This window comes from Oryzias latipes, chromosome 2 (assembly GCF_002234675.1).
Source record: "Oryzias latipes chromosome 2, ASM223467v1".
NCBI lineage: Eukaryota > Metazoa > Chordata > Actinopteri > Beloniformes > Adrianichthyidae > Oryzias > Oryzias latipes.
The window spans coordinates 11743971-11758924 of record NC_019860.2 but is presented as its reverse complement, the minus strand read 5'-3'; the positions used below and the strand labels follow the sequence as shown (position 1 = coordinate 11758924).

Below are 14954 nucleotides of genomic sequence, written 5' to 3'. Positions count from 1 at the left end.
CAGGGGGAGCTGAACTGTGAAGTTTGCTTTCTTCTCGAGTTTAGTTCAGATAACCAGCTTGTTGACCCCAAACTGCTGCAGTCAGCTGATATCTTGTAAATACAGAGAAAAAGAAACACAAGCACACACACAAACACAAACAAGCAAACAGAAACAAAGAAACAAAAACACTCACAGAGGGAGGAGCTCAGCTCAGGCTTTTAAGAATTATTTAGGGACTAATTTTGGACCCAGAAACTGCTCATGTTTGAATCGATAACATGATTCGTTTGCTTGTATTATACAATGTTAACATCAAATGTTTTTTCTATCAATAAAGCCCATCGACAAATCCCCTTGTGTGTGTTGGTTGGGTGGGGACCCTTAAATCTTTCAATGATTTCATTGTCCAGTACCAACTACCTCGGAATCAATGTTAGAGATACTAACAGCATTGACGTGCTGTCTCATTCGTTTGGTGTACCAACCTTCTCTCCTGAGGTTATAGCTTTATTCACTTATTCTTTACTCAATCTTCACTCATTCTTTGGCAAAGGCTATAGGGCCTCAACTTCTTATTCACTGCTTCTCAAGATATCTGATAAGGGCCCTATTTACCTCAAGCTGGCATGGAAAAAGAAGATCTTAGTGTGAATGTGAATGAGCCAGAACTTTAAAATGTCATCCATAGAAAATGGCTTACTTTTCAATTCAGTTGCCATTTTTCCCCAGTGATTGGTCCTTCTGAGTCAACATTTCTCTGTCGGTTAACCGTCTATTAACTAAAGGCATCTGATAAGTCAGTTAAAATTAGGATTAGCAATAACGTGTTAAAAATGGAAAATAGGTCTATGTAAGAGCTGTTGATTTCTCAATAGAAGTCTATGGGAAATCATTTTTTTTTGGTCACTCAGTTCAATTCTCCTATACTTTCAATGACGTTCACCCAAACATTTTGGAATTGCCCCAAAGTTTAGAGCTTCTGGATGGAAATCGATCGGTAAGTCTGAAAGATTGTTAAATTCAATATAAACATCTCAGGTGCTCGATGCTGATGCAGGTATTAAGTAAACTTATTGTTTCCCTGTGGAAGTTCCACTTAGCCCTCATCCCTCCCACCCCAAGCTGCTGCAGCATTTTAATAAAGTTCTGGATGAAAACATAATCCAAACTGGACATTTATGTGAGAGAATAAAATCATGTTGTGATCTTGATTTGTTTAACCCATGTGCTATCTTAGAGGACCCCACCCTTACATTGACGTGTTCTCCCTACCATGACAAAGGTGGATAAAGGTGAAGAGGATTTCATGTAATCCATGGACACCAGTAAAGATCACAAATCATTGAAGAAAAAAGGTTCGGCGCACTGTCTAGTGGGTCTAGATGACCCAACTCCCAATGTTAAAGTGCCTATGATAGCACAAGGGTTACGGATGCAGATTATTTCCACTTAATGAAGCTGTTCTTCTGAATCCAAAATCACAAGAGTACTATAACATAGTTCTACTGCTGATGATGCTCTTCTGTAGAATGTGCTTCATCAATACTCAGAGCTCACATATGCTCAAATTTGGTGGAAGTGAGCAGTGCTGTAACATCAAACATGAAAGAGCATCAAAGCTTCTCCAGCTGTTGTACACTGGACCACCATCACTTTTTTCTTTTATCTTTATTTATCCGATATTTATCTTTTTGTTTGCTTTCAGTCCAAGATTCTCATCTGCTGCTGTGTTTTGTTCAGCACATGCTGACTGGAACGCTGAGGCTCAGAGCATCAGGCACTTTTGAAATTCTGCAAGAGAACCAACAAACAGAAGAAACCCACACTGTGGGAAAGACTTCACACTTCTAACTGATGTTCACAGCCACTTTATTCTCCACAGTAAAGATTGGGAGACAGAACACTTAAAACACCATTTTTTCTAATCTCTACTAAAAAACATGAATCAAATGTACACAAAACATAAACACCAGTACACGTCTTTATCCATTACTTATTTAACACATTTTTGGGAAAAGTCTTTCTTCAGAAATTACTTAGTTGCTCATATGAGTCAAATTTTTATTTGGATTTTTTTTTCAAGATTACTTTAGTAAAAATAAAAACAAAAAAGTAGAAAATTTATAAATCTATGAGAGAGCGGCAGCCTGAGCCCCCCCTGCGCCACACACTTTTTGGAGCTGATGCATGCGCTTTTTTGTTTTTTCTGTCATAGAAGATGATTCATTATTTAATTACCTCATTTGCTTTTTTCTCACCAACTGTCAGATTTAGTAGTATCTATTGGCAAGAGTCTGGCGATACGATACATATCCCGATACACGTCTAACGACACGATACTTCTTCCACTTTCGGCTTCTCCCATCAGGGGTCGCCACAGCGAACAAGTCGCATGGTAAATTTGGCAATGTTTTATGCCGGATGCCCTTCCTGACGCAACCTTCTCAAACCGGGCTTGGAACCGGCGTAGAGAAGGGAACAGGGAGCAGCCCGGAGTTGAACCCGGGTTTCACGGACGGAAGGCGCCGCAAACCAGCACGATCTAAACTGGCTCCCAGTCTAACGACACGATACGTATCGCGATATTGTGCTGGAAGGCATTTTCACTTTTTTTAAAGAGTATAACTTACAAAAAAACATTTACCTGAATGTTAATAAGCCTTTCATTGTAATAAAATTGTGACATTTATTTTATTTAATGATCACAACATTAAACATCGCAACTGTATCTCATATACAAGTTGCAAGTTGCATATACCCAAGCAAATTCTTAGTGCTTTATTTTGGTTAATTAAGAAATATTTGTTCTTAAAGGGAAGAGTCAACATTGTTCAACTTCCACAACATATTATTTTTTAGTATAAGAAAAAAATAGAACCAATCACCAAAATTCGATTGAGAAAATAAAGTGTTTGTTTCTGCCTCCTGTTTTCAACTTCTAAAAATGTTTGGACTGAGATGGGATACTGTGATCTAAAGAAATTGCCAAGAAGCCTCATCAAACATGAGCAGTCGGCCACACACATCCAAAGTCAAATCACGGCAAAAATGTTTGGGATGTCCAAATTAAACTTGGCTTTGGACGAACAGCACAGACTCAACATTAGAATCCATAATGCTAGATAAAGGATAAGAGAGATTTGAAAACATCTTTACAATGCCACCTGCTTCCTTGCCAAACATTAGACAGCATTTCATGCAAACTCTGTTATTCATTGCATCTATGTTGAATTATTGCACACATTTGCTTAAAAAGGCGACTGGCTAGCTAGACATTTAGAGATATCCACTATTTTCTGGCTAATCAAAAAGAATACAGAATGATTCACCAGTAACTGAATCAGTCAATGATGTCATAAGGACTGAAATTAAAAAGGAGATTGGTGCTGTAGAATTAGATGAGACCACAGATGTCACAAACAACGCACAGATTTTAGACGCATTACAGCACATCTGAAGAAGGTTTTGAGATAAAAGAAGTGTTTCAGGGCTTTGGGGACGTGAATGAAGACAGACACTCTCCTGCCATTACTTTATACATCCTGGGAGTGTTTAAGTGCTTATATACTCACAGGCATGAATTTCCCTAATTCTTATAAGGAATAATGTTTTCCAAAGTAACTATTTGTGGTCTAAAGGTCCATTTTTTTTATACCCAGCCCTAATATTGGTGAGTTCACTTTCTTGGTTTTGGTAGACCGCACGAAATTCAGTAAAAAGTCGCAAGATTTTAATGATGGAAAACGTCACTCAAAACATGCTAAATTCTTTGACTTTGGCAAAGACTCTTGGCAAATTTCACTGGACTTTACAGCTCACAAACAGTGAGGGATGAATGTAAATCTTCTGGAAAGCTTCTCAGCTTTTTGGCCCAGAAGGCAGCAAAGTTGCTCCAGCTCGTGCTGACATTTAGAAAAGGACTGATCAAGCAAAACTTTCTTCACTGGCAGAGATTTGCATCGAGTAAGAGAGACTATTTAAACTACAGAAAGAAAAGGAACACTTCTACAAACAAGTCATTAATCTTGGTGCTTTTTTTGGTTCAATGCTAAAGACAGAAATTTTTTTAACACACTTGAACTGTTCCCAATCAAATGGTAAATAAGCTGCTCTGTAGGATTCATATGTTTGGAGATCTGACTGATGACATCAGTGCCTCACCAGCCATAAACCTTAAGGCTGGACCAAAGAAGTTTTGAACAATACTTTTTTTTTCCGAATAACCTATTTTCTGAGACAGAACTTTGGGTTATTTCACCTGTAAAATTGTAAAATTCCACTTTATTTTTGTATAAAAGAAAAAAATGTCTCTAAATATTTCCATTCCTATGTAAACCCTCAGTCTTTTAGATGCATCAGTTGTCTGCTTTGAGTTTCCCTCAGTTTTTTAGGTTTAGAGAAATCACTCAATACTTTTACATTTTTTGAAAAGTGAAAGACTTGTCTCCTGTGTGAGTTCTCATGTGTCTTTTGAGACTAGACATTTGACTAAAACTTGTATCACATACTTTACAGGAAAAAGGCTTTTCTCCTGTGTGAGTTCTTATGTGCGCTGTGAGATGAGTTTTATGTCTAAAACTTTTAGGACACTCTTTACAAGAAAATGGCTTTTCTCCTGTATGAGTACTGATGTGTCTTTTGAGATGAGATTTTTCACAAAAACGTCTGTTACATTCGTTACAAGTAAAAGGCTTCTCACCTGTGTGAGTTCTCTTGTGTCTTTTGAGATCAGATAATCGACTATAACTTTTATCACATTCTTTACAAGAAAAAGGCTTTTCTCCTGTATGAGATCTCATGTGTGCTTTGAGATTATATATTTCACTAAAGCTTGAATCACATACTTTGCAAGAAAAAGGCTTCTCTCCTGTATGGGTTCTCATGTGTCTTTTGAGGCCAAAAGTTTGACTAAACCTTTTATCACATTCTTTACACGAAAAAGGCTTTTCTCCTGTGTGAGTTCTCATGTGTGTTTTGAGATGAGATAAAAGGCTAAAACTTGTATGACATTCCTTACAAGAAAAGGGCTTTTCTCCTGTATGCGTTCTCATGTGAATTCTGAACTGAGACCACCAAATAAAACTTTTACCACATTCTTTACAGACATATGGTCTTTCATCAGACTCAGTTCTCCTGTAGACATACCGGCTTTTACCAGACTTTATATAGGAAAGTCTCTTTTTGTTCCGGATTTGGTTGTGTTGCTTAATCAAAGTTGCCATACTGGATATTTTACTCAAATCCGAGTCACACTGACTTTCTGCCATGTGAGAGCTTACCACATTTTGGTAATGACTTCTGTCATTTCTTTTCCACTGAACTCTGTTCTGTGGGCTGGTCTCTCCACCTGTAGTTGATGTTGATCCTTCTTCAAGCTGGCTTTCTATTTCATCCAGACCATAAGTTACATCAAAGCTCTGCAAATAGTTTAGGTCTGCTATATTGTGCTCATTGTCCTCATAAGTAGGAGTCTCCATCAAGGTATCAGTCTCCTGCTTCCATTCAAGTTGATCTTCATCCTGACTGATGTACAGCCCTTCTTGCTCCTCTTTAATCTGTGGAAGCTCTAGTTCCTCCCATTCCTCTTCAATATGTGGAGGTTCTTGTTCGTCCTGTTCCTCTTTTACCTGTGAAGCTTCTGGCTCTTCCTGTCCCACTCTTGAGTTCCTCTGCTGGTTGCAGAGATCTACCTTTTCATTCATGTAATGCTGGGGGAGGACTGCAGGGACACAAACACAGGAAGGAGGCATTTTATACTTTTAAAAGACTTTGTGTATTGTCAAACACCAATAAAAATCTAGATTACCTCATTAAAAAGCCCTACCATTTAACATATGTATCAAAAGAATGTAACTCTTTAGCTTTCATTGAAAGTTAGACCGTAAAAGGTGATGTTGGTCTGTTGGTGAAACATAAAATTAACCCTTTTTACCCGGTGCTTTAGCTTCAGTATTTACATTCTTTTACGCAATTAATGGAAGCAGCAGATTCTGAAAAGAAGAAAAGCAGCCTTGTGCTGATATGAAACACAGAACAACAGTAAAGTGCTTACGCAATATATGTACATTAGCTTATTCTGTCCCGGAGCAAAGCCACAGAGAAAAGCTGCAGCATGAGTAGCAGATTTATGGAGATCTTGTGAACGGTCCGATTAATACTATGTAAAGAGAAGAAAAGAGTAGCTGCAGTTACAGGGTTAAAGAAGCTCTTCAGTTTTGATTTAAAAAAAAAGGTATTTGAAATTTAACAACACTTTTAATGCAGACTCACACCAACACACCAAACACATTCAATACAAAGAGAGGGGTGGCCATTGATCTTCTATTCCCTACCGCATCCCTTGTGAGGGGGGAGCCAGCCGCTCAGCAGATAATGCCCCTTGATCATTAGCTTCCTGGGTCTGGCTGGATAAATGCATGAAGGTGGATCCCTGAAATCTCTGGCTATGGCATGCGCCATGGAACACATCACATCAGAGCTTGGGAGAAGGGGTTGTCTGTGTCCCTATGGTTCTTGTCCTCTGCTTCGTGTTCTGGGCCTCCTTATCTTTTCCACCATCAAGGAAACCTTGTTGGTCCATGCTTATAACTCTTTCAAATGGGTATGACAATATATATTTTTAGTCATTAAGTTCTGCATATGGTGCGTGATTGGAACTATAATAAACACATTAAACACTCTACTCCTTGCTGATAATTTATTTTTTCTGCTAGTTTTGTGTCCTTCAGACTTCAAGGGCTTCTAGGGGAAACCTTTTATTACTGTACTCCTTCACTCCCTGCACGCTCTCTCCCTCTTGCGCTGCACGCCTCCCTCTTCTTACACACGTAGAGCTGTGACGGTGTGGGATTTTTTATCACTGCAGGGGGCGCGGTGTCGCGGTTAAGCGCAGCGACCCCCTCCCCCCAACACAAAATTCCCCGGCTGCTGCATCGCAAATGAATACAATTACAACGCAGTATTCTTTAAAATAAAAAGATAACAGTAACAACTACCTACTATCTAGCTGATGAACTAACTATATAGTATAGTTGTGGAATGACTATGCGTATGCGTGTCAGCGCGCTGCGTGTGTAGGAGGAAGGAGCGCACACAAGTGTGTTGTGGGTGCGTGTTGATTCTTCTGCAGTGGACCGCTCTCGAGCTGCACGCGAGCATTCACCTGTGCTCTCTGGTACAACAGACATGTTCTCAGAATATTATATATTCTTCTTCCTCTTTTGGCTTCTCCCATCAGGGGTCGCCACAGCGAACAAGTCGCATGGTAAACTTGGCAATGTTTTACGCCGGATGCCCTTCCTGACGCAACCTTCTCAAACCGGGCTTGGGACCGGCACAGAGGTAGAGAAGGGAACAGGGAGCGGCCCGGAGTCGATCCCTGGTTTCATGGTTGGAAGGCGCCTCAAACCAGCACGAGCTAAACATTACCCAGTAATAAACAAGACTGCAGACACTTTGTCACCATGAAGAACACAGGGCAGGAGGCTCCGCCTTTATTTATACAGACACGTAACTTTGCGCTGTACAAAATAGTTTCCAAACAAAACATGTAGTGATATTCATCGAAATTTAACAGTGCGCGTTCATGTTTGGTGTTACAGAGTGAAGGAGAACAGTAATAACACCCCCCCCCCCACCACCACCAATACAAAATCCTCCGGCGGGCGGCCGTGTTGCGCACTCGAGAACGTAAGCAGCTTGTAATGGAAATGAATACAATGGAAATGAATAATTAGAACGCAGTAAATGATGTGTATGCGCTTCTGAAACCGCGTGTGTGAGTAAGTAGAGGGAGCGCTATGGCATTTCATCTCTGCCATAAAGTGAAAGGGCGTACAGACAACTGAGCAGGCGTATTCAGGAACTGCGTGAGCGAACCATACAACCGCGCAGGCGCAATTCTAACCGAGCGACCCAGCATTTTACAACTGCAAGCCTGCAATCCTAACTGAGCGGTGATCCTCCGCGGTCAATTCTCCTTTGCGCCCTCACCAGGATTTGCGCTCAGTGTTAAGGGGGCGTTTTTGTCACTTAGTGGGCGGTGTTCAGGGGAGTGTTTGTCACTTGGGGGAGGTAATCTTTCTGGTTGATCTGATTTAAGTACATTTAATCTATCACCAGCATCTGCGAGAGCAGAGGCAATGACAAACGGGATAGCTGTTTAAATGTACTAGGGGCTTCGTCCCTGCAGCGAGGTGGATTTCAGTTTTAATTGATAGAATTAGAGCCACACTTTGATATTCCCTCTCGGAAATACTGAAAAAATGATCCCTGCACTGTACGCCCAGACCAGAGCTATGGCTGAGATGGAAACGGCAGAAAGAGCTCACGTGTGACGGCTGGACCTCCATTTAATTATTAACAAAGACTGGGAAATGAAGTAGTATGTCCTACAAACCTTAGCAATGCACGAATCCCAATTCACTTCTATTCCATTTTATTTATATAGCCCAAAATCACAACAATAGTCGTCTCACTGAAATCATGAAGGAAATGAAGTCATTTAATTCATTACGTATATAACTAAACATAGCTAAACAGACTAAGCTAAACTACCGGTAGGCATCCCAGCCCTCAGACCCCCCTTCTCCTCAAAGCAGCTGTAGACGAGCGGCATCTTGACGCTAAAAAGCCTGTGGTTCTCCAGAAAAACATTAACATATTAACATACATCACATGCAGCTTTTCCCCAAACGTTTTGTTTACAAAGATGTTTACTTTTAGATGCACTTTAAGTTCATGTATTTTATCCCTGGTAATTTATTTTGAAAGCAGTTTATGTCTTAAATAACTTAAAGGAAAGATTCTAGCTCCTTGATTTTTTTTCTGGGAGAATTTTATTTTAGTTTTACACCACATTTGCAATAAATGGTGTCATTTATTTTTAACAAAGACACTATAATTTGTTAACAGGATTAAAATCTGATTCACAGCTATTTTTTTGAAATAATGCAACAGCTATGGCTTTGTTTTTGAAAAGTTGATACCAATGTGCCTGGCAGCTACTTGACTTATTACTTTTAATCCTGTTTACAGCAATTTTGTACTAAATAATGGCACTGCTGTTCATGTTCACCATTTTTTACACCAAATGAAAATTTTCATTGTTTGTCAAAGACAGAGTATTACCGATTTCAGAAATGTTACACTAAAGTCTGTTATTCATTACACCAAATAGGACACAAGTTGTTCGTTACCATTGTGTTTAAAAACTAAAAAATAAGTGGGGAAATATTTTCCAAAAAACAGTTTTTCAAGTTCTTCTTTCTTAAAGTTTGATATATCGTGAGTTGTTAGAGACGATATATATCGATTATCACATTATCGCCATATCGTGATAGTATCGTTATCGTGAGCAATGTATCGCAAATCGCATCGTATCGCTTCCTAGCCCTATTTCACACACATATACTTAAGCATTTGGACCAAGTCACTCAAACTGTTTGTGCAAAGGTGAGATAGCACCTGTGCTTGAATGGGTCTTTATTAGGGGTGTAACGATACACGTAGTGTAACCGAACCGTTTCGGTACTGTAGTTTCGGTTCGGTTCACTGCTGTACCGTTTCGGTACGTGTTTCCTTTTTTTCCCCCGCATATGCATTGTTACGACCCTGCTGCTTTGTCACTCGTAGCGGGGAAACAAGAGCCGAGCTGCTAATTAACTAGCTGCATTACCTGTTCTTGTCCTATTTTCCATCAAGGAAAAAGACAGTTGGATAAGTCGAACGCTGTGTGTCGACATTGTTACACAAAGATAGCGTATGCGACACTAACACATCTAATCTGTTAACAAACTTAAAATGACATCACCCGACTGTATCAATCGGGTTTACAAGAAAAACAATTAAGTTAAAGTTAAAATGTTGTTGTTTTTTCAGGCTAGTGTTAATTATACAAAGTTTTTGGTTCCTGGCAGCCAATAGTATTTTTTTTTTTTTTAAGCGGATCACCTACATAGGTAAATTTTATGTATTATGTAAAACCAATAAATGTAAATATTGTTTTCTGTGTTGTTAGTTTTCTGTACGGAAAAAATACCTCAAATAGATAGAGTCCGGGAGCAACACAGACACAATAAATAACAAAAAACTAATAGTTCATAAAATAGCAGTTCATACCAGGCAAATTTGTTAAATAGCCGTTTACATAAACCTTCTTCCGGGTCCTTGCGAACAAGAAAAAAAATAATAAATATGAACAAACAGGCCCTTAATAATATTCACAACAGTAATAAAAGTAATAAAAGCACAATAAAAGCTGATATTGCTATTAGAGGACACCTGCAGCTCCATGAACAGCTCTAGCACAGATTTCGCCATGCTAAGCTTTTGCCATTTTCTGTTAGGACCAACAAAGGACCGATTCCCCCCTGAAAAAGCTGACTGAAAATTAATTATGGTATGTGAAAATGAAAATGCAATCCTATCTCTGCAATTTCACTTTTATTATGTCGCAGAATAAGCACTGTTACAGAAGGAAATGAAAATGCATTTTGGAGGATTGATTTTTAATTTTATTTTTGAGTCATTTGACACGGAGCCCCGAGCCCGTGTCCTGACATTAAGATATTAAAATATATCTTGTTCCCACAGATTAATATCTTGTTCCCACAGATTATTATCTCGTTCGCACGAAATACTATTCCGTTCCCACAAGATACTAATGCGTTCCCTCGAAATACTATTCCGTTCCCTCGAAATGATTAACTCGTGCGAACGCAATAATCAATCCGTTCGAACGCAATAATTAATCCGTTCGAACGCAATAATTATTCACGTCATAAATCATTCACGCGGATATGCTCTCTGTACGCCGGCAAAAGCCGCTTTCAGCGGTATCTTCCGTGTCTCTGTGACCCACATTCATTCAAGAAAGGAACATAAAAACCAAAAGTGATCACTTTATTACTGTCTGAATGAATATAAGAAAAATAGCAAAAGATTTATGATAACTAGGCCTCTTTGTCATACGATAGCTCCTGATAGGCTACTATTAGCTCCGCCGCAGAGCTCTCTGATGTATGCCGGCATTTGGGCAACTGGCTGGTCGGTTGACAGACAGCTGATATTGTAGTTTAGGGTCCAATAGGAATAATAATATTCAGGACTTGTCTTTTATTAACTTTAGCAGTCAGTCGCTTTACATTCGAAAACTATTAGGCTACATGCTAACTAAGTAGCCGATCATTTATCCTGTTATTAATTTACGTCATAGATTTACAGCAGATACCTTCACATTTCTGTCTGTGTGTGTCAGTTTTAAATCTCCCACATACCGCTCACGTAACAAAGCACCCCCCCTTCCCCTCAAACACAAAGCTGTAAGTCCACGCTCCGCCAGTCCACTTGACTAGTTAAGTGCGGGAGCGGACCATTTCTTTTCTATTTTGTTGGTTACTTTTTTGTTAAAGTCACTTCCCTCAGTTTATACTGGATAATCGCGGATGAGTCATTAGTTGGGAAATAAAATAAATGAAGTAATAAAGTAAAACAACGAATAGCAATTATATAAGACCGAAATATGATGGTTGACAGCAAACATCGTCAACGGCCAATTTAAGGGACATCGCCCAACCCTAATATATATACATATATATATATATATATGGAAAAAACTGAGAAAAGTGGTGGTTCTTAATGTGAAATTTAGACAGATGCATCTTGAATGAAACACGTTAAAATGAATAAACAACGCAAGGAACACGTAAACCGTGCTTCATTGTATGACTTCACTTCGACATTCAGAGCACTGGACAGAAATCACATTGTGTCAGCACCGGTTGCGGACCCTCGCAATGCTTTGTTTTAATAAAACAGTTGGATTCCCCTGGTCTGCACCAGTTCTAAGTCAAGGCCGTGTCACACTGCAGCAACACATAATCTCCGCATTGTCCATTAGGGAAATATTGGTCTTCTGCGATACGTGCGTGATATGAGTAACTCATAAGTATTTCTTGTGTTAGTCATTCATCAATGTACTTTATGTACAGTAAGTACAGGAATGGCAGCTGGTGGGGGGTAATGATCACCCACCATTCTCGCCATTCTCATACCCTCAGTGTCTTATGTGCATGTGTTTTCATGTGTATTGTGCATTTGTGTTCAAATTGGGTTATTTTTAACCAGCTGCTCTGCCATCAACCTTGACCTATGTGTATTTCTCAATGTGACATCAACATGTGATGCACTCTGGTTCTTGGTTGTCTTTCTGTGCATCTCCAGGAGGATGACACTGAATCCTACAAAACATGTGATGTCAGTATTTGGGTTATGGATCATAGAAACTCACATGTAAAATTCATCAATATTCATGATAAGCCAGTCACTCACAGCACCCATCCCTCCCCTTTCTTCACAGTTTCTGCAGCCAGAGCTTTTCTTCATTCTGACACACACGCACATCTATCAGTTATCAAGAGATAGAGATTCCATCTCTCTGTTCTTTGCCTGACTCAAGCTCACATTGAACTCTTCCGTCCTCCTTAGGTTTTCTTCAGATAGCGTTTAGGTTTGGATTGTATAGAGGAGCAACAAAGAGGCCAAAGAATGATGCTGTCAGAATTCCCTCCCTACTCCCCAACAACTAAAAAGAACTATATAGTGCGGGACTATCTAGTTGCCTGGATTTTTTAAATAACTCAGACACCATGCTTACTACTTAAAAATAACATTTCTAAAAATATCATTATTTGCTCCTTAACTAATCATAAGGCTATTTATTAGTATATCAGTCAATCTGTCCTCTTATTAAATTCCAAAGGTTGGGCAGCAGTTTATCTGTTCCTTATTGTAGTTTGATTACTAAATGATTACTAAAGGTTTTCACAAAATTTTTTAAACACTTAATTGTGGTCTATATTCCCCAATGTAGCCAATCTAGTGAGCTTCAATGCACACTGGTTTATCGCAAAGACTGCTAGGAGATTTCTAGGGCATGCTGTTTTGGACTTGTAGATTCAGAGAGCACTGCACTGCAGAATAATTCACTTTTATAGGCTAGAGTCGGTGCTCTACAAGTTACATATGCAAAGTTGGACACAGAAGATATCTTTTGCTGATTGCAGATACATTCACAGGCTGGCCCGAAGCATACCCATGCGCGAAGGAGGGCACACCCTCCGTTATCAAAGCCAATTGGAAAGGACGAGATGCCGGCTCACTGCTGTCATAATTGCACAAACAGAGCTGGAAAAATAATGATATGACTTTTCACAAGTAAATAAGTACTGTCAGCTAATAAATGAGAACTTTTAGTATATATTTTAGGGAAATTTGAGTAAGTTTACTGTCAGAATGGAGAAGGCTTACTCTGATCTTGTAGTGATGGTGGCAAAGTCTACACAAACCAAGCCTATTCAAAGTCAATGTCTAAGTCAATCCAGAGTGGTGCGTTGTGACCGGCTTGGCTTGCAAGCCCTGGCCGCCACATGCTTTACAGTCCCCCAACCGGACCTTGTCACGCCAGGGTTGTGGACTGAAGTGCTCACTACGCCCTCCTCTCTCCCAACTGTGCAAAGAACAGGCCCCACCTCTTCTCCCGGCCTGAATGTCCACCGAGACACGCTGCTCCCAGCGCACGCCGACCACATTGTCCCGCCATGGGTGGGGACCGGCCCATGTATGACAGGCCCAAGGGGTCTTTGGCAATCTCAGCTACCCACCTGACCCGTCTTAAAACACAAACCACAGAATCTAAAAACATGTGTAAGTCTTAGTATGTGTGTAGACTTTACTATAGTCACAACCATGCATCAGGTATACATTGTTTTTCCTATTTAAGAAAAGGTTGAAATGTCATTCAACTGTTGCACTTTGTAAAAAAAAAAAAAAACTTATACCTTGGCTTGTGTCTTATTTTTGTGATAGTTAAAGTTGTTGTAAATTTTTTCTTTTTTTTTTTCTTAATCGGACTAGAATTGAGCATGCCGTGGCCGCTAAGATGTGTTACTGTACTGCCCTTTCCAATAAGGCGTCCTTTTTTACGTACATTGGACAATGGAAAGAGGAAGGCGTAGCGTCTCTGGCCTATTTAACTCATTGTGCAGGTCGTCTGTTTACCGCTCCAAGATGGCAGACCGTAATATTCCAATATAAGCAGTCATCTGTCCACTTTCACCTGAATTAGAATGTTCTGGAAGATGAAAGCTTTATCTTCTCTGTTGTTGAAGTGAACATACCTATCGCGTCCAGCTGAAGCTGTGGTTTCCAGATGACATCCAGCAGTCTGCGCTGACGACAGAGCTCCTGCTCGTACTGGACGATGGTTCCTTCACAGTGTCTGAAGATTTCTTCAGCTGCAGCAGCTAGTCGCTCGTTGATAAACTCTCTCAGAGACTGAAGTGAAGACATCGTTACTGCAGCTGCTCCGATCATCATCAGCTCAAACTCACACAAACATCGCCGTCCTCTTCACAGCAGCTCCGACCACCATGTCACCATCTCATGATCTGCTAGTCGCACAATCACACAGGCACGTTGTCTTTACATTTAACTCGTATTCACTCATTGACGACACTTTGGAAAATGCTGAGAGTTCGGACACGAACCACGTACCGTTGTTTCTGTCTAAAAACACCTAAAACTCAAAACAAAACACCACCGTCCTCTGAACACAAGCTAACGCTGCTAGCGCCTCGCCTGGATTACTTCCGGGTCAGGACAATAACATAGATACAAAACTTTAAAATCACAAATTAGGTGTAGCTTAATGTGCTTTTAAACTGATTTACAAATGTATAACTCCTTCAGTCATAAAAAAATAAATAAATTGAAAAGTCTGAAAAACAAAAACTTTGCACACAAAAATGACATATGACGGCAAGACTAACCTTTAGATACAATGCTGGTGTTCGGCATTCATCTGGAAAAATAAAACTCAGTACATCAAAGATAAAGTGCTTTTGAGCACAATATAGACGCAGGATTTCACCACCTTAAATTACACCTTTAATTTTAAGATCAACTGGATCAAG

The 14954-nt window shown here is 39.8% G+C and overlaps 1 protein-coding gene across 1 annotated transcript; it reads right to left on the bottom strand.

Annotated features, from left to right (window-relative positions):
• Window positions 1–1834: 1834 nt before the first annotated feature.
• Window positions 1835–14642, bottom strand: LOC105355574 (gastrula zinc finger protein XlCGF57.1). The gene is made up of 2 exons (XM_020708166.2): window positions 14160–14642; window positions 1835–5701 (listed from the first exon to the last, which is right to left on the bottom strand). Exons 1-2 carry the CDS (start codon window positions 14356–14358, stop codon window positions 4398–4400), a joined length of 1503 nt encoding a protein of 500 aa, XP_020563825.2. The 5' UTR covers window positions 14359–14642; the 3' UTR covers window positions 1835–4397.
• Window positions 14643–14954: the final 312 nt, after the last annotated feature.

Coding starts and splice junctions, on each gene's coding strand:
- LOC105355574 (XM_020708166.2), bottom strand. CDS start 14,358: ATGATGATCGGAGCAGCTGCAGTAACGATGTCTTCACTTCAGTCTCTG. Junction 5,702..14,159: donor GCTTCAGCTGGACGCGATAG/GTATGTTCACTT, acceptor GTGTCCCTGCAG/TCCTCCCCCAGCATTACATG.